We start from the raw sequence: 18,900 nt of genomic DNA, 5'->3' as shown, positions 1-18,900 counted from the left end.
TGGTCTCACTTCATTTCTTACCTGTTGCTGGGAGATCTGGGTGGATCCTCAGGCCTCCTGTATTTGTGAGGGCCAAGGGCTGAGATTGCCAGATGGTCAAGGGGTAGCTTCACAAGGAGGGCTTTTAGTTTTTCTTGAAGCCTTTCCCCTTTCCTGCCCACCACAGCCCTGTTGACTCTCTCTCCCTATCCCTAAACCTAGGGAGTAGGGAGCCAGGGGAATCTTTTAGTTCTTTCTGAAGCCCCACACAGAAGGGAGAGTTCAGGGCAAACACGAGGACTGGACTTAGCTCCCGAGGTGCCATGGTCAGTTGCCGGACTTGGATTTATATATAAATATATATAAATATATATATGCCCACTCATCACGGCCATCTTTGTTGTAACCATTTCTGTGTTTATAAATGCATTATCTCTGAGAATTTTCATATTTGATGTTTATTTTTGTCTTTTTCCCCCCCACCCTGTCTTCTGGCCAATGGCATTTTTATTTTATTTTGTTCTTTTTTTTTTTTTTTTAATCATGATAGATTTCAGACAAAAAGCGAAAAGGAAAAAAAAAGAGCAACCAGGAAACTAGTTGTTGGAAAGCAATTTAAAATGAAAAAAAAAAAAAAACCTTCTGTACAAACAAAGGGGGTGTTTTTAGAACATTGTATAGAAATAAATTCATGTAAAAGGATTGGAGGCAGTTGGAGCTGCTGATGTGAGCCTGGGAAAAAGCTTTTCGGGGAGATGTTTAAGGACAGTTGACGGTTTTATTCCAATGTGTGTATGTGAGGAATGAGTGCTATATGACGAGGTGCTGTTGAGGCTGGATGTTCAACCATAAGAGGGCTTTGATGTGAGATCTGGGGTTGTGGGGCTCTGCATTCGCTGTCCTGGGGATCATGTGAGAGCAAGATTTCATTTGTGTGGACAGAAGAGCGAGGCTCGGTCAAAGAGGTGGGACGGTGTCTATTCAAAGGACCTATATGAGTACCAGTGGCTTCAAGCTCATTCTAGTTTGTAATACATTCCTTCAGGGAACTGGAGCTCAAACACTAGACACTAGACTAGAGTGACCAGGAGTGGGAAACCATCACCAAGATTGGAACAATGATTCAGGACAGTGTGCTGAGTTGTAAAACAGGAAATGTGGGGTTAAACCCCAGATCTTCCATCAGCATTGGTGTGTAAATGCTTCCACTTTAAAGGGAAGAGATTATATCAGTGGTCCCCAGATTTATTTGACCTATGTCGTTTATACGCCTTAAAAAAAAAGTCCTCCATAAAAATACTTTCTTGATGCCAGTACATAGACGCCCCCTAGGGGGCGAGGGCAGTATCACCTACTTTTGGAAACTGGATGAGATCAGCTCCCAAAATTTATTTTTGAGTATTAGAAACCTTGAAGCACGGAGAAGATGATGACAAAGCTCCCACATCTGCCCTCAGTGGGACTACTGGGTAAGTGGATCATCTTTACCAAATGATGCTTACCTAAACTAGGGCTGAGTGCAGGTATCTAAAGAGTAACCAATAGGCTTCTTGAATATGCAACTTCCCCCGCCTCTTCCCCTTTCTCACCCACTTGAAAAAGCCTTAGAGCTAATCCCAGGTAGAACCAGAATCTATCCTATTCTGAGGTAAATACATTTAACAGAATATGACATAGGATCAGAAATTATTCATCCAGGGCATTTTAGAGGAAGTCACCCAGATTTTACTGCTAGATCTTACCACCCGCTCAGCAGAAACCTAAGCTTCCTTATTTGTCACAAATCACTTTTTTTTTTTTTTTTAGCTTTTCTAGATGGGACAAGTGAAATTAGGAATGATTTGTGGTCTAGCATAACCAGTGGTCAAAGGGAGTGTTGTTGAGCTTCACTTGATATGGTTCAGGAGTCACTTGTTCTGCCACAAACACGTTTTCACTGGCAGGAAATTTCAGCAGCCCAACAACACCTGGGTATATTTTCTTTTCTATTTTTTCTTTTTGGGTCACACCCAGCAGTGCTCAGGGGTTACTCCTGGCTCCATGCTCAGGAATTGCTCCTGGCAGGCACAGGGGACCATATGGGACGCTGGGATTCGAACCGATGACCTGCCTGAAAGGCAAATGCCTTACCTCCATGCTGTCTCTCAGGCCCCTACCTGGGTATATTTTCATGGTTGAGAACCACTGATCTAAATTCTGTCAGGATGAAATTTTGGCTTCACTAAAAATCTTTTTAGGTATGACCTAGCTCAAGAGAAAAAAAACGGGGCCGGGAAGGTGGCACTAGAGGTAAGGTGTCTGCCTTGCAAGCGCTAGCGTAGGACGGACCACGGTTCGATCCCCCGGTGTCCCATATGGTCCCCCCAAGCCAGGGGCGATTTCTGAGCGCTTAGCCAGGAGTAACCCCTGAGCATCAAACAGGTGTGGCCCAAGAAAACAAAAAACAAAAAAAGAGGAGGTAGTTTTGGGCCGGGCGGTGGCGCTAAAGGTAAGGTGCCTGCCTTGCCTGCGCTAGCCTTGGACGGACCGCGGTTCGATCCCCCGGTGTCCCATATGGTCCCCCAAGCCAGGAGCTACTTCTGAGCACATAGTCAGGAGTAACCCCTGAGCATTACCGGGTGTGGCCCAAAAATAAAAAAAAATAAAAAATAAAAGAAAAAAAACATGCTTAGCATCTGAGAAGCCCTGAGTTAGATCCTCCCACACGGGTATTGCTCTGGTGAGCCCTAGCACTGAATAAATGAACCCACATTACAGGAACTGGCCACTATTTTTAAAAAATACCACCTCCAGGTGACAGAATGAGTGAGAGGTCACAACCGTCTTCAAAAGACTCAGACACCACTATGCAAACTTACAACCACTAACGTGATAGCAGCACTTAACCTGATTAGTACCTGATGAAAAGTAGTTTTGTTTTTTAAAAAGGTTTCTTTTTTTTAAGTTACCTAGCAATGCTTAGGGCTTACTCTTGGCTCTGCACTCCATCACTCTTGACCACTCTTGGTTGCTGGGGATCAAACCCAGGTTGGCTTTGTGCAAGGTAAACACCCTGCCCAGGGAAAAAGTTTTCTTTGTACTATAGCTGGCTAGGTTAGTGGGTGACATCTGACTTACAATGACAGTTCCAACATTCAATCCTGGGTACTAATTGACATCATACAAACGCTTGACTAAAGAAAGACAAAACACAAGGCTGGTGCATGAATGCACACGTCGACGTAAGCAGGTACTGGAGCATTAAAGGTCAGGACCTTAAGGCCTGAAGGTGGGGAGAACTAGAAGGACTATAATTGTATTTGTAAGGAGGTTTCTAAGGAATGAAAACTATTTAAAACAAAGAAAATGGGAGGATGTGGCTCAGTGGGCAAGTGCATGCCTTCCATGCATGAAACCTAGATTTGGTCCCCTGTACCGCAAAAAATAGGTACATGGGTTAGTTTGGGGAGACAGTATTCCTGTGAAGTGAGCAGGTAGAAGGAGGGTTTTATAGCTTGCAAAGCTAGATTTGCAAGACTAGGTTTAAATCTTGCAACTCCTGCCTTACCTGGGAAAAAAAATCCCACCACTTGGATTCAGTGGATGAACAGGAATATTTATTTTGAAAAAATACTAACTTGGAAGAGAAAAGGCCTTTCCCCTTGCCCGTTATTTCAGATCACAATTTTTTTCTTTTTCTGGAAGTGGGGGAGTTGCAGAATGCAAAATGGAGCTCTCCAGTGACGTCACTCCTGCTTCAGTCGCGTCCTGGAATGTCAGGGCGGAAGTGGGTCGAGAGGGCTTTAGGCGCGCTTGCTTCCGGAACGAGCGAGGAGAAAGGAAAAAGTTTCCGGAGGGAGACGCGGCTGAGGGCGGAAGTGGTCCAAGTTAGGGCGGAAATGCCCGGCCGCGACGCCAAGAAAAGCTTCAGGCCCGGTCTTCTGACGTCACTTCCGGGACAGACCGGAAGTCGCTTTGTTTTGCTCCAAGATGGCTGCGGGGATGTATTTGGAACATTATCTGGACAGTAAGAGGCGGCTGCAAGAGGGCGTCCGGGCTCAGGGAGGTGGGGTCGGGCCCGAGGAGATCTGTGGCCCCCTAAAGGCCCGGGGGTGAGCCGGTCGCCGTTCCTCAGCCTCAGGGGCTCCGCGAGGAAATGCTGAAGGCGGTGCAAGGAGAGGGGGCGGGGCAGCAGGCCCGAGCGAGGCCTGGCTTTGGGGGTGTCGTCTACAAGCCCCTGGGCAGAGCTGGGGAGACAGTCTAGGCCTCGCCCGGCCCAGCATCTGCAGCCTCAGGGTCCCCCCGTCTTTTAAGTCTCCCCGGAGGCCCCAGAATCCGAGTCTCCCTAGCTGTCATTCGGAGTCCTTCCTCCCCAGAGACGCCCCTGGCTGGGCTGGGGGGGGGAGTGGGGTGGGTGAGCGACGTGGAAATCTTGGGGTCTCTCCTTATGCCACGGATGCCCTCCCCCCTCTCCTCCCCACCCCCAAGGCTGCCACTGCCCCCACCCCCACCCCGGTGCTCTTCCCTGGGTCTGGTTGCTGGTATTGTTCATTTATTCATTCATTGAGCTTCTGCCCTGGAACAGGATGTGGGAGACCCAGCCACAGTCCGTAGGGCCCCCTAGACTGTGTGGGTGGACTCGCTGCAAAATGGAACGAGTGACAACTCAAAAATTCGTGGAGGGGCCCGAGAGATGTAGTATGGAGGTAGGGCGTTTTTGCCTTTCATGCAGAAGGACCGTGGTTCGAATCCCGGCATCCCATAGTGTCCCCCCCCCCTTGAGCCTGCCAGGAGCGATTTCTGAGTGTAGAGGCTGGAGGAACCCCTGAACACCGCCGGGTGTGACCCAAAAACCAAAAAAGAAATGAATGGAAAAGACAGTTGGCCATCGAGAGACATTTCAAGGGCCTGTGCGCCTCCCCTTCACGTGGGATGAGGTGAAGCATTGCAGAGGGTGAGATGTTGGGAGGGAGTGGGATGTGACTTTCTTTTTTATCAGCTAGCAAGTTGCAGAAGCTTTCAGGCTTAGGAGTGTCAAGGTCAGGGGAGAGGTCAGAGTTAAGTGTGTGGGATGGGAGGTGGGAGATTGGGATATGAGACACGAAGAGGTAGGGACTAAATTTGCAAAGTTCTTAAGGCCAAGGAAGTGTTATTTTTACTATTTTGTTGGATTGGAGGTCAGATCCAGTGGTGTTCAGGGCTTACTTAATGCTTAATGCTCAGGAATCACTCCCGGCAGGGCTTAGGGGAGCAAAGACAAAAATGCCTTGCCCGCTGTGCCCAGCCTCTGTTGATTTTCTCACTTTTTGTTGCTATTTTTATGGTTTTGGGTTTGGGGGCCCCACTTGGCAGTGCTCAGGGGTTACTTCTGGCTGTATTCAAGAATCACTGTTAGGGGCTGGCCCGGTGGCGCTAGAGGTAAGGTGTCTGCCTTGCCAGCGCTAGCCTAGGACGGACCATGGTTTGATCCCCCGGCGTCCCATATGGTCCCCCAAGCCAGGAGTGACTTCTGAGCTCATAGCCAGGAGTAACCCCTGAGCATTACCGGGTGTGGCCCAAAAACCAAAAAATAAAATAAAATAAAAAGAATCACTGTTGACAGTGATTGGAGAACCACATGCGTTGTGGGGATTGAACCAAGATCTGCTGCATTCGAGGCAAGTGCCCTAACCATTGTACTGTCTCTCCAACCCCTGTTGGTTTCACTTTAGTAAGGAATTAGAAAAGTGGTTTATGGGGCTGGGCGGTGGCGCTAAAGGTAAGGTGCCTGCCTAGCCTGCGCTAGCCTTGGACTTGGACAGACCACGGTTTGATCCCCCGGTGTCCCATATGGTCCCCCAAGCCAGGAGCAACTTCTGAGCGCATAGCCACGAGTAACCCCTGAGTGTTACCGGGTGTGGCCCAAAAACCAAAAAAAAAAAAAAAAAAAAAGTGGTTTATTTATAAATATATTCTAATACTGCTTGAATGCTAAAGAAACTTAGTTTTTTTCATTATTTTCAGATATTTGATAAGAATAAAATGCACGTTAAAATAAGAAATATTCGTGCTATATGCAGACCATTTAGCTAATTTGTAAAGAGGGAAAAAAAGGAGATCAAGTTCAAAGAAAAAGTCTGTAGTAGAGGCCAAGTTGGATGGGAATAGTTTATTGAAGAATATCTCGTCAAGTCAGATTGTGACCTATCCATCTGGCATTACACCACAACCACTTTTAAATTTAGGGCTCTCACAGTTTTCAGTTCCATTTAGATAATGTTTATTTGACTCAAATAAAATGCCATATTTTATAATAAGTTTGGGCAAAAAACAATGAGCAAGTTAAATGTATAAACCAGGTCCTCCTGAAGAACAATGTAATAATTCATTTGTATTTATTAAGTAAATTTGTACTTATTTCAAAAAATTAAAGTAAAAGTATCATATTTAAACCTAGAAAAAAAAGAAAAGTGGTTTATTTTATCTTTAATATAGTAAAAGAAATTGTAACTATCTGAAGAATTTTTTTTCTGGCAACATCCAGCTGCTCCAGGCTCCTTGTTTTGCACTCTGGAATCGCTCCTGAGTGATTGGGGGACCCAGTTAGGCAGTGGGATTATCTGAATGCAAGGCAGGCACCCTACTTGCTGTACTCTTGCTCCATCCTCAGGAAGAATGACTTTAAAAGAGTAGTGAGGTTTCGAGGCCTGAGTGATAGCACAGCGGTAGGGCATTTACATGCGGCCAACACAGGACGTACCCCAGTTTGAAACCCCGGCATCCCATATGGTCCCCTAAGCCTGCCAGGAGCGATTTCTATGTGCAGAGCCAGGAATAACCTCGGAGAGTCAAAGGGTGTGGCCTAAAAACCAAAAACAAGAGGCTGGAGAGATAACACAGCTAAAGTGTGTTTGCCTTGTATGTAGTCATTCAGTATGAAAGGTGTTTCTAATCCCTGCATCCCATATGGACCCCTGTGCCTGCCAGGAACGATTTCTGAGCACAGAGCCAGGAGTAGAAGTAAGAGTAGGTCACACCCTGAGCCCCACTGGGTGTGGCCCTAAACAAACAAACAAAAACAAAACACAAAAAAGAGTGAGGTTTGGTTATTTTTTTTTCTTTTTTGTTTTTGGTGCTCAGGGGTTACTCTTGGCTCTGCACTCAGAAATGGCTCCTGGCAGGCTTAAGGGACCTGTGTGGGTTGCCAGGGATCTAACCCAGGTCAACTGCATTATAAGGCAAACTCTACCAGTTATGCTGTCACTCTGTCTCCAAAAGAGTGAGTTTTATGTAAGAAAGTAAATGGGCACTTCCTCTTGGTAGAGGGTCTTCACTTACTGTAACAGACCAGATCAGAGATGAGGGTCTGATCTCAGAGTTTCTTAGGGAGTTTCTTTGTCCACTGGGACAAAGCTTATAGAATCACTGAGAGGAAGAGAGAAGAAGGAGGAGGTCGTCAGTTTATTCATCACAGCGTAGGGATATTAGGAGCAAGCGCCATAAATGAAAGTGCCACTAATCAGCATACACAGAAGCATAGGAATGTGGCTGTGGTATTCATTGAGCCTGGGAGGGCTGTGTGTAAAGTAAACACCCTCTCCCCTGAATGAGGGCTAAGAAGTGAGAAAAGCAGAGAATGAAAGTTAGTCTCACGGAGACATTAATAGGGCCAGAGAGATAGCATGGAGGTAAGGCATTCGCCTTGCATGCAGAAGGATGGTGGTTCGAATCCTGGCATCCCATATGGTCCCCCAAGCCTGCCAGGAGCCATTTCTGAGCGTAGAGCCAAGAGTAACCCCTGAGCGTTGCCAGGTGTGATCCAAAAACCAAAAAAAAATGGAGGAAAAAAAAAAAAAAAAAAGCTGCCTGAGGAGATTTGGAATCCTACACTTGATTTTAGCCAAAAGATCAAGAAGCAGTGAGAGTTGGAACCCAAAAGGAAGAAATTTCTCCAGTGAGAGAAGATGATGCCAACTGCTACTTATTTTTTAGAACTAATGGCAGCTTTTTATTTATTTATTTTTGGTTTTTGGTTTTTGGGTCACACCCGGCAGGCTCAGGGGACCATATGGGATGCCAGGATTTGAACCACCGTCAATCTGCATGCAAGACAAATGCCCTACTGCTGTGCTATCTCTCCGGCCCCTAATGGCAGCTTTTTTTAAAAAAAAAATTTTTTTTTATTGATTGTTTGGTGTTTGGGCCATACCCAGCGGTAAGCAGAGGCCACTCCTGGCTCTGCACTCAGAAATCAGAAATCTCAATTGGGCCGGAGCAATAGCACAACGGTAAGGTATTTGCCTTGCATGCAGCCAACACAGGACGGACCGCAGTTCGAATCCTGGCACCCCATATGGTCCTCTGAGCCTGTCAGGAGTGACTCCTGAGCGCAGAGCCAGGAGTAACCCCTGAGCACTACCAAGTATAACCCAAAAAACAAAAGCAAAAAAGCAAGAAATCTCGCTTGGCAGGCTGGGGGACCCCTATGGGATGCTTGGAATCTGAACAGGACCCCTCCCAGGTTGGCCCTAGGCAAGGCAAAATGCCCTTCTGCTGTGCTCTCTCTCCAGCCCCTAATGGCAGCCTTTGTCTTAGTAAACTGGTGATAGCAGACCTGAATTTAAAGCTTAAAGCAGGGGCCAGAGAGATAGCACAGCAGTAGTGCATTTGCCTTGCACATGGTCTACGCAGGATGGACCCCAGTTCTATCCCCAGCATCCCCTATGGTCCCCTGATCCTGCCACGGGCGATATTTTTTTTTAAATGTGGAACGCTTCACAAATTTGCATGTCATCCTTGTGCAGGGGCCATGCTAATCTTCTCTGTATCATTCCAATTTTAGTATATGTGCTGCCGAAGCAAGCACAAGGATCTTTTTTTTTTTTCTTTTTTTTTTGCTTTTTGGACCACACCCAGTGACACTCAGGGGTTACTCTTGGCTATGCACTCAGAAATAGCTCCTGGCTTGGGAGACCATATGGGAAGCTGGGGGATCAAACCATGGTTCGTCCTAGGTTAGCGAGTGCAAGGTGAAAGCCCTACTGCTTGCGCCACTGCTCCAGCCCCCAGGAGCGATTTTTGAGCTCAGAGCCAGGAGTGGCCCAAAATCCAAAGTAAATAAATAAAGTTTAAAGCATTGGAGGCATTTAACAAATTTCAAGTGGGAGTCCGGGGAAGAGTTTTCTTGCAGGGGAGATACTTAAGTACTTATACCTTCATATTCAGGTATTTAATGGGGAACCCTCTTGTATGCTTGTCGTAGTTCTATTAGGGAACTAACAAATACGTCCAGCTCCTCTGAATGCGGGGGAGACAGCAAATAATTGATGGTTAATTATTCTCTTGAATCACTGTCAAAAAGCATAGAGTTAGAAGAAAATAGCAGGGGCCAGAGCGGTGTTGCAAGCCATAAGGCATTGCCTTGCATGCAGTAGCCTAGGCTGGACCGTGGTTTCGTCCCCCTCGTGTCCCATATGGTCCCCCAAGCCAGGAGCGATTTCTGAGAGCATAGCCAGGAGTAACCCCTGAGTGTCACCAAGTGTGGCTGAAATAAAAAATAAAGAACAGCACAATATAGGGATCTTGTTGAAATTTGGGGGTGCAGGGTGGCAGCTGAACTTTGGAGAAGGAACAGGATATTGAATAGGTCAAGAGGCACAGTGATGAGGTGCTGTGAGCAAGACAGGATGTTGCATTCCAGACAGAACAGCACACGAAACACTGAACTGCAGCAAGAGCACTGGCAAGGCTGGCCCATTGCAAGAAGGGATGTGAGGAGGCTGAGGTTGGTATAAGATGCTCAAGGACAGGATTTGGGTTTTTTTTGGGGGAGGGGTCACACCCAGCTTCGCTCAGGAGTTACTCCTGGCTCTGTGCTCAGAAGTCGCTCCTGGGGCCCAGAGAGATAGCACAGCGGCATTTGCCTTGCAAGCAGCTGATCCAGGACCAAAGGTTGTTGGTTCGAATCCCGGTGTCCCATATGGTCCCCCGTGCCTGCCAGGAGCTATTTTTGAGCAGCCAGCCAGGAGTAACCCCTGAGCAATGCCGGGTGTGGCCCAAAAACCAAAAAAAAAAAAAAAAAAAAAAAAAAAAGAAGTTGCTCCTGGCAGGCTCAGGGACCATATGGAATGCTGGGATTTGGGATCTGAACCACCTTTCATCTTGTGTTGGCCACGTGCCAAGCAAACACTTTACCTCTATGCTATCGCTTTGGCCCATCAAGGACAGGATTTGTAGAAAAGGATGTGCACTGGGTCAGAGGAAGTACCTGGAGGGTTCTAGAAAGTGACTTGGTCAGGTTGGCTTCTCTGAGGGATGAGGATCGAGCCCAGTGCCTTATACATGCAAGGCGTGTGCTGTATCCCTGAACCACATCCCTGGCCCAGATTTGCTGCTTGGACAGCAGGGTTGAGTGGGTTGACGTCACACCCAGTGCTGCTCAAGGCTTACTCCTGACAGTTATTCTTGAGTGACCAGATGTGCTAGGGATCAAACTGGGTTTGGTCATATGCAAGGCCAGTGCCTTGACCCTTATACTATCTCCATTCCATTTTTGTTTGGGGGCAGTGCTTACGGGCTACTCTCAGGTTGATGCTCTGAGTCTCTCCTGGAAGTGCTAATTGGACCATATTGTGCTGAGGGTTGAACTCTGACCTCTACATGTAAAACAGGTACATCAAGCTATCTTTTTGGCCCCCAGGTTTGCTTTTTTTTTTTTTTTTTTGTTTTTGGGCCACACCCGGTAATGTTCAGGGGTTACTCCTGGCTATGCACTCAGAAGTCGCTCCTGACTTGGGGGACCATGTGGGACGCCGGGGGATTGAACCGCAGTTTGTCCTAGGCTAGCGCTGGCAAGGCAGACACCTTACCTCTAGCGCCACCACGCCTGCCCCTCCAGGTTTGCTTTTTAAAAAATGTTTTTTTGGCTTTGGAGCCACAAACAGCTGTACTCAGGGTCTATTCCTGGCAGAACTTGGAGGGTGCCAGGAATCAAACCCAGATTGTAAATGTGCAAGGCAAGTTCCGTATCTGTTGTACTGTTTCTCCCCCAAATTTGTACTTCTAATTTAGTTTTGTTATTTAACAATTGTTGGTTCAGGAGCTGCACCTGGCAGTGTCCAGGGCTTACTCCTGGCCATGCGTTCAGGGATCACTACTGGCAGGCGACCATATGGAGTGCCAGGGATAGAACATGGGTTGACTATGTGCAAGATAAGTGCCCTACCCATTGTACTATGCCTCTGGCCCTGATTTGCATTTTTAAATGTTATATATAAAGTATATATTAAAGCCACTATGAATTACAGTTATTCATGATTGAGTTTTGGACATTTAGTATTTTGGGACATAATGTTTTATGTTGTTTATGGTTTTTTTTTTAATTTTTTCACCTTTCCACTTCCTTCCTCCAGTGACCTGTTTCCCTCCCATCCACCAGCCTGACTCTGTGACAGGCACTTTTTCTTTTTAAATAACTTCTGACACTGGTTTATGGTGCTGCTCCTAATAATGTTTCATTCTATTTGCATTTTTCATTGTTTTGTGGCTACAACTGGCAGTGTTCAGGGCTTACTTCTGGCTCTGTACACAGGGATCACTCCTGATGGGGCCCAGGAGACCCTACATGGTGTAGGGGATTGTACCTGGGTTGGTCACATGTACAACAAGTATCCTGCTCACTGTACTATCTACCACTCTCTGAATTTGCATTTTTCTTTTGGTATTTGGGGGTGGGGGAACTCACCGACTGTGCTTAGAGGTAACTTCTAACTCTGTACTAAGGAATTGCTCTGGTGGTGCTCAGGGGAACATATAGGATACTGGAGTTCAAACTTGGGTTAGTTATATGCAAGGCAAGCCCCTTGGACAAGGCAAGTCCCACTGGACTCTCTCCAGCTCCATGGCTTTGTTTTTTTTTTTTTGCATGTGATTGACCAAGTTCTATCCCTGGCATCCCATATGGTCCCCAAGACTGCCAGGAGTAATTTTTGAGCACTGAGTCGAGTAACCTGACTGCCGCCATGGATAGCCAAAAAACCCAAAAACTATTCCTGGCAGGCTCCAGGGACCATTTAGAATGCCAGGGGTTGAACCTGGTTGGCTGCATGCGAATCAAACACCCTACCCACTGTATTATCACTTTGGTCCCAATGCTTTGCTTTTTTGTTTTTTGTTTCTGTGCTATACCCAGTGATGCTCAGGGGTACTCCTGGCTCTGAGCTCAGAAATCGCTCCTGTCTCTGGCACATCGGGATCAAACTGTGGTTCGTCCTAGGTCAACACATGCAAGGCAAACGCCCTACCACTGCACCACTGCTTCGGCCCTGATGCTTTGCTTTTTTTTTTTTTTTTTTTTTTGGCCACACCCAGTGTTGCTCAGGGGTTACTCCTGGCTGTCTGCTCAGAAATAGCTCCTGGCAGGCATGGGGAGGGGGACCATATGGGACACCGGGATTCGAACCAACCACCTTTGGTCCTGAATCGGCTGCTTGCAAGGCAAACGCCGCTGTGCTATGTCTCCGGGCCCAATGCTTTGCATTTTTTAAAAGAACATTGTGGGTTGTGTGTATACTTGTGTGTGTTGGTAGATACCTGGAAAATATTTGCAAGTCAAGTCCAAGGATCATCAGCAAAGCACATACTTTGTGTGCCCAAGAACAGAGTCTGAAACCTGTCACACCACACACACAAAATGAGGGGGGGAAATGGTGCTTTATTGAATATTGTCAGTGCAGGCTAGGAAAACTAGGTATGGCAGAGTTTGATTGTGGAAGGCTCAGACATGGCCTCTAAGGTAGGAATGATAAATGCTGACACAAATAAAGCCAGTGGCTCAGAGAAGGGAAAAGTCATCCTTCTTTTGGGCCTGTACTTTAAAGGCATCTATACAGCCTGTGATTCCCAGCTGTGATTCCAGACTGATTCCTGGCTTCTCTCTTTCTCACCAGGTATTGAAAACCTCCCCTTTGAACTACAGAGAAACTTTCAGCTCATGCGTGACCTGGATCAAAGAACAGAGGGTATGTACAGAGAAAGGAGTTGATAGGACTTATGAACATGCATGGTCATTTCTTTTTCTGTTTCGTTACCATATCGTCTGATCTGGAAAACTGGCTTTTTCGGGGGAGGGGAGGGTGGGCAGTGCTCAGAGTTTAGTCCTAACTCTCTGCTCAGCAATCACTCCTGATGGCACTCAGGACCTTATGTAGTGTCAGAGATTGAACTTAGATCAGCTGTATGCAAGGAAAATATCCTACCTGCTGTATCTCTTAAGATGTTCTTGGTTTTGGGCAACATCTAGTGATACTCCAGATTTATTCCTGGCTCTGAGCTCAGAGATAACTCCTGGTGGGTTCAGGTGACTATATATGGGGTTCTGGGATTCAAACTCAGGTTGACTGTGTGCAAGGCATGTGCCCTACTTGCTGCACTGTTGCTCCGACCCCTCTCCTGACATTTTTTTTTTTTTTTTGGTTTTTGGGCCACACCCTGTGACGCTCAGGGGTTACTCTTGGCTATGTGCTCAGAAGTTGCTCCTGGCTTCTTGGGGGACCATATGGGACGCCGGGGGATCGAACCACAGTCCGTCCTAGGCTAGCGCAGGCAAGGCAGGCACCTTACCTCCAGCGCCACCGCCCGGCCCCGACATTTTTATTTTTATTTTTATTTTATTTTTGGATTTTTGAACCACACATGGCTGTGCACAAGGGTATCTCCACTTGAGGGACCATGTGGGATGTCAGGGTTTGAACCTGGGTCAACTGCTTATAAGGCAATCCTGTTTGTGGGTGCCCTTTCCTGCAGGGACACCAATTAAGATGTGGTTATTCTTTCTTGGAGGGGGATCACGTATACACAAAGACAAAGACAGATAGACAAAGGTGGGAAAAGGATTCCAGCTAAATTCGAATCCAATTCCGTTTATTGAAACTCAAGGCCTGGCTTATAGACATTTTTGTGTAGGCACAGTTCTGCTCGTAAATATGTCAATAGGAAATATATACATAGAACAGACCAAATTGTCCAGATAACAGGACCCATCAGTAATTAGGATGGAATGTATTCTCCATCAGGTCGGGGATGTACTGATAATGGAACCTCATCTCAGGCATGTCGGAATGTACAGATGACAGAACTCATAATTTAGACTCAGTTTGGGCTTTTTTTTGTTTGGTTTTGGCTTCAGATTTTAAGCCACAGCTGGTGGTGCCCAGGGTTTACTCCAGGTTCTGCACTCAGATTACTCCTGGCAGGCTTGAGGGACCATCTGGGATGACGGGGATCAAACTTGGGTTTCCCTGTACAAGACAAATGCCCTACCACTGTACTTTTCGCTCCAGCATCCCCTTAAAAGTTTTTATAGAGTTTTGTTTGTTTGTGGTTCACAACTGACAGTGCTCAGTTACAAAGACTGACTACAATCAGGAATATCTCCTGGTGGTGCTCGGGGGATCATAAGGGATACTGGGAATCAAACCTAGGTTTACTGCATGCGAGATAAGTACTTTACCTGCTATACTATGTCTCCTAGTCCAGATGGATAGGTTTTATCTTTCATCCTTAGGTAGCCATGCTTCAGGAGGTGACAGAGTGGTAGACTCTCAAATCTAAGTTATGAAAATCTGGATTATTATGGAAAAGTCCTGAGTCCTGCCTGCCAGACACTGAGAACCCGCTTATTTTCTTTGCACAGTACTTTGAGCTCTTACATTGAGGCACAGAAAAACCAGCTGGAGATTGCTGAACCGTAGGCTTGCACAGTTTCCTCCAAGGACCGCAAATGAAGCAGAGCATAAGGAATGGAATAGAATTCTGTGTGTGCGCAGATTGTCCCTTATCTGTGGCTGCAGTGTGTTGTAGTCAGACCTTTGTCTCTTTCCACTGTTTTGTATACATTCCACCAAAAATTAGGCTGTAGACATCAGCATCTTGGAACATCATCGCCAGCTTTCCACTATTAAAATGTCTGGAGCAGTAGCTAAGAGGAGCAGAAAAATAAAGTGATGGGAACCACAAGCAAGTTGCAAATGATGAGTGAAGTAGGAGGCAGGAAGGAAATCTGTGATGAGTGTATTTAAGATCTTTTTTTTTTTTTTTTTTTTTTTTTTTGCCACGTTCAGTGGTTCTCAGGGCTTATTCTTTTTTTTTTTTTTTTTTTTGGTTTTTGGACCACACCCGTTTGACGCTCAGGGGTTACTCCTGGCTATGCGCTCAGAAATCACCCCCTGGCTTGGGGGCACCATATGGGACGCCGGGGGATGAACCTCGGTCCGTCCCATGCTAACGCTTGCAAGGCAGACACCTTACCTCTAGCACCACCTTCCCGGCCCCTCAGGGCTTATTCTTACTAAGGGAATCGCTGCTGTTGGTGCTTGGGGAACCCTGTGGGTATTGAACCCTCACCTTCTACTTACAAGACAAGCACCTTCCCCTCTGTACTATTGCTCTGGCTCCTAAGGTCTAATTTTAAATGAGAATTGTGCAGACCTAGAGACCATCACCAGCAGATGAGCCAACCCGAGTTGTAGGACTCAGTGCTGGGCAGGTTATTTCTGAGAGAAGAAACCAATCAACTCTGGAGACATGGAATTGGTGGTTGAAGCAGCAGTACCTCTTGCAAAGAAGCAACTTTGGACACCACCACCACCCGCACATCCTGTTAGTGCAGTCTTTAAAGGACTCCTTTCATTTCCATGGTTTAGGTTCCAGCAGCCTTAGCCCTATTTTCAGCTCCAGGAGGCACCTTAAAAGCAAATCTTGTTGCTAGTGTTGCATTTCCCATGTGTCTGGCTTTCCCAAGTGTCTGGCGTGGTACCTGTGAACTTTAAGTACGTTTTGGTTGGAAGGTCCTGATGGTCGATGGAGAAGGCCGGAGAAGCAAGAGGAAGAAGCGTGTTTCGCCAGCCAGCCCGGGGCCATCGTGACCGGGCCTCTGTCTGTGTTGCAGACCTGAAGGCTGAAATCGACAAGTTGGCCACCGAATACATGAGTAGCGCCCGCAGCCTGAGCTCAGAGGAAAAACTGGCCCTTCTCAAACAGATCCAGGAAGCCTATGGCAAGTGCAAGGAATTTGGTGACGACAAGGTGCAGCTTGCCATGCAGACCTACGAGATGGTAGGGCCCTGTTCCTGGCTCCTTATCTTCCTCCCATCTAATCCTCTGGGTCCTGGACCCATCCTATAATTGTATGGCAAATTGTTGGGGGAGAGGGTCTGGGCGAGCTGTAAAGTCTGCTCCTGCCTCTCCTTATTTTACCAGAACCAGCCTATACTTCTCCCTTCTCCTTCCTTTCCACCCAGGTGGACAAGCACATTCGCCGACTAGACACGGACCTGGCCCGTTTTGAGGCTGACCTGAAGGAGAAACAGATTGAGTCGAGTGATTATGACAGCTCGTCCAGCAAAGGCAAAAAGAGTGAGGAGGGGGGTGGGGCTTGTGAGCAGTGGGATCCAGCTTCAGGAGGACCGACAGACCGACTGGTGCCCAGAGCTGGCATGGCTGCAGTTAGGAGGGATAGGAGGGAAGGGCTTCAGGGCGGACTTGGAGCCAGCGAGCAGGGAGGAGGACTTAACTTGGCTGGCCATCTCCCTGCCTTCCGGCCATTCCCCTCTGCCCTAGGTCGGACTCAGAAGGAGAAAAAGGCTGCCCGAGCCCGCTCCAAAGGAAAGAACTCTGATGAAGAAGCCCCCAAGGCTACCCAGAAAAAGTTAAAACTTGTGCGCACGTAAGTGGGGCCAGGGAGCACTTTGCTAGGTTCCAGTGAGTTCTCCGCCACCTACCTCAAGCCTGTCCTTGGACACTTTCACCACAGTAACTTCCTCCTTCACACCCTGGTGTGCTAGATGGACAGAGAGCTGCTTAAGCCCCCTATCATTTGCTCTCTCTCCCCCTCCCCCTTCCCCTTCCCACCATCTCCCATTTTTGAGAGTTTAAAGGGGTGGCTTCCCAGTGCTGGCGAGGAGGCCTTGCATGCAGGAGACCCAGGGTTCAAGTCCCAGCACCACATGGTCCCTTGAGCACTGCTGGGAATGACCCCGAGTACTGAGCCAGGAGTAGACCCTGAGCATCACCAGGTGTGACCCCCAAGCCGAGAGAAAAACCCAAAGCAGAGTGGCAGCCGCCCTTCCTGCAGATGACATTTCTCTTCCTCTTGGCATGCAGAAGTCCTGAGTATGGGATGCCCTCAGTGACCTTTGGCAGTGTCCATCCCTCTGATGTGTTGGATATGCCTGTGGATCCCAACGAACCCACCTATTGCCTTTGTCACCAGGTCTCCTATGGAGAGATGATTGGCTGTGACAACCCTGATGTGAGAAACCACTTTGCCTTAATTGGGGGGCGGGGGAGGTCGTTCTGCTGAAGGGTTGTTCTGGAGGCCCACTACAAGAGCATGAGGGTCATAGCGGCTGCCTCCACACTGCCACAGTTTCTCCAGAGAGACAGAATATGAGAATTCTCTAGAGATCTGGGGCAAGGAGTCCTGGGGAGCAGGGAGGGTCTTTCCTTCTCTCCCGACCCTCCCTCTACCAGTCCAGTGCCTGACTTCGGCTTTTCCTTTTCCCAGTGTTCCATCGAGTGGTTCCACTTTGCCTGTGTGGGGCTGACAACCAAGCCTCGGGGGAAATGGTGAGTGAGCAGCTGCGGGAGCATCTGAGCAGACCACCGGGAGCCCCAGCCCAGGACTTTCTCCCACCCACTCACTTCCTCCCTCTTCTGTATGGCTTGCTCTGTTTCAGGTTTTGCCCACGCTGCTCCCAAGAAAGAAAGAAGAAATAAATCAGGGCCTTGGACTCCACCACAGCTCTTCCATATCCCCTCACCTGGCTATCGGGGAGCGGAAAGCCTGTGCTGGACTAGGTGGTCCAGGGAGAGATGGACAGCGCTGGCTGTGCTGCCTTGGCCCCTCTCCCCACTCCTGGTGCTGAGGCTGCGGCCACACCCCAACACAGGGGGTGCCCCAGCCACTAAGTTTGTGCTCTCATTCAGTTCACCCCTTGAGAGGGAAGTGGTCTTGTCCACTGACCTTCTGCCTCCATGCCGAGGTTGGTGCTGTATCCTGAAGGGATGGGATGGTCCTCTTTCCTCCCTCTGCTTTGTACTTAAGGACAAAGGGGGCAGTAGTATATACGGGCCAGCGGGCGCTCCCCAGCCTTCTCCCCACCCTCCAGCCCCTAGGAAAGGGGTTTTGATGTGATCAAGTTTCTTCATTACTTCCTGCATTTTCCATGAGGCTCCCCCAGATTGTCTGGGCTTCGATCTTAGTAGAAGGGGCACCCCACCCCCATCCCCATGCCAAAAGGTTGATAGGACCTTGTGAGCGAGTGGGAGGGGGGCCACAGGGGATGCTGGGCTCTCGTGAGAGGGTTGGAGAGGGTGAATAAAAGCTATCCGTGTTGGCCTGTTGTGTTTATTGTGGAGACTCTCAGACTAGGGGTCTCAAGAGTGAGAGCAGGCTGTGGAGCCAGGATGGCCCCCTCTGCACCCTACTTCGCAAATCCAGGGCAGGCTGCGGGGCACTTTTCAGACCAGGTTTTCCCAGTTGGACCCCGATTGGGTCTGTCCACGAACCACAGGTGCAACATTGCCCATAAATACGCACTGTTTCGTCTCACACGGAGCGTGAAGCTGTTGAAGGCAGTTGGAGTTCTCGGTCTTTTTCCCCCATTGCCAATGGAGGGTCCCGCTTGCCGCCCATGGAAACGTGCAAACCTTTTCCTGGCACCCGGGGCACACCTCACCTGACCTCCCTTTGGGCCTTTCAGCCAGAGGTTGCCCCTCCTTGTTCCCCACAACTCCACCTGCCTGCCCGCTTCAGAAGCCCCCCCTCAAGCACCAGGAACCCCTAGTCTCTAAACAGCACAGAAGGATGGTCCCTCGGGCAGGAAAAGAGGTGTCTACAGGAGGCACAAGGCCCTCTTTGCAGGGGCACCGCCCGGGGGTGCCAGGCAGTGGCACTGGGCTAGC

General features: G+C 48.3%; 1 protein-coding gene and 1 non-coding gene across 4 annotated transcripts; one reads left to right on the top strand and one right to left on the bottom strand.

The window, feature by feature from the left end:
• The first annotated feature begins 3,928 nt into the window (after window positions 1-3,928).
• Window positions 3,929-18,331, top strand: ING4 (inhibitor of growth family member 4). 3 transcript variants are annotated; one of them, XM_049772082.1, is made up of 8 exons: window positions 3,929-3,985; window positions 12,885-12,956; window positions 15,884-16,050; window positions 16,236-16,350; window positions 16,555-16,660; window positions 17,098-17,245; window positions 17,501-17,562; window positions 17,673-18,331. In XM_049772082.1, the coding sequence occupies exons 1-8, from the start codon at window positions 3,949-3,951 to the stop codon at window positions 17,710-17,712; spliced, it is 747 nt and encodes a 248-aa protein (XP_049628039.1). In that variant the 5' UTR covers window positions 3,929-3,948; the 3' UTR covers window positions 17,713-18,331. The 3 variants fall into 3 exon arrangements, 2 of the variants coding, with proteins under 2 accessions (XP_049628039.1, XP_049628038.1); XR_007494866.1 differs by having other exon boundaries at window positions 16,236-16,660; window positions 17,207-17,245; XM_049772081.1 differs by having other exon boundaries at window positions 16,236-16,660.
• LOC126008359 (U6 spliceosomal RNA) lies at window positions 8,697-8,803 on the bottom strand. The gene has a single exon (XR_007495693.1). It is a non-coding gene; the product is annotated as a U6 spliceosomal RNA (small nuclear RNA).
• Window positions 18,332-18,900: the final 569 nt, after the last annotated feature.

The sequence above is a fragment of the Suncus etruscus genome, chromosome 4, assembly GCF_024139225.1.
Source record: "Suncus etruscus isolate mSunEtr1 chromosome 4, mSunEtr1.pri.cur, whole genome shotgun sequence".
Lineage (NCBI taxonomy): Eukaryota > Metazoa > Chordata > Mammalia > Eulipotyphla > Soricidae > Suncus > Suncus etruscus.
This window is presented reverse-complemented; position numbering and strand designations above follow the sequence as displayed.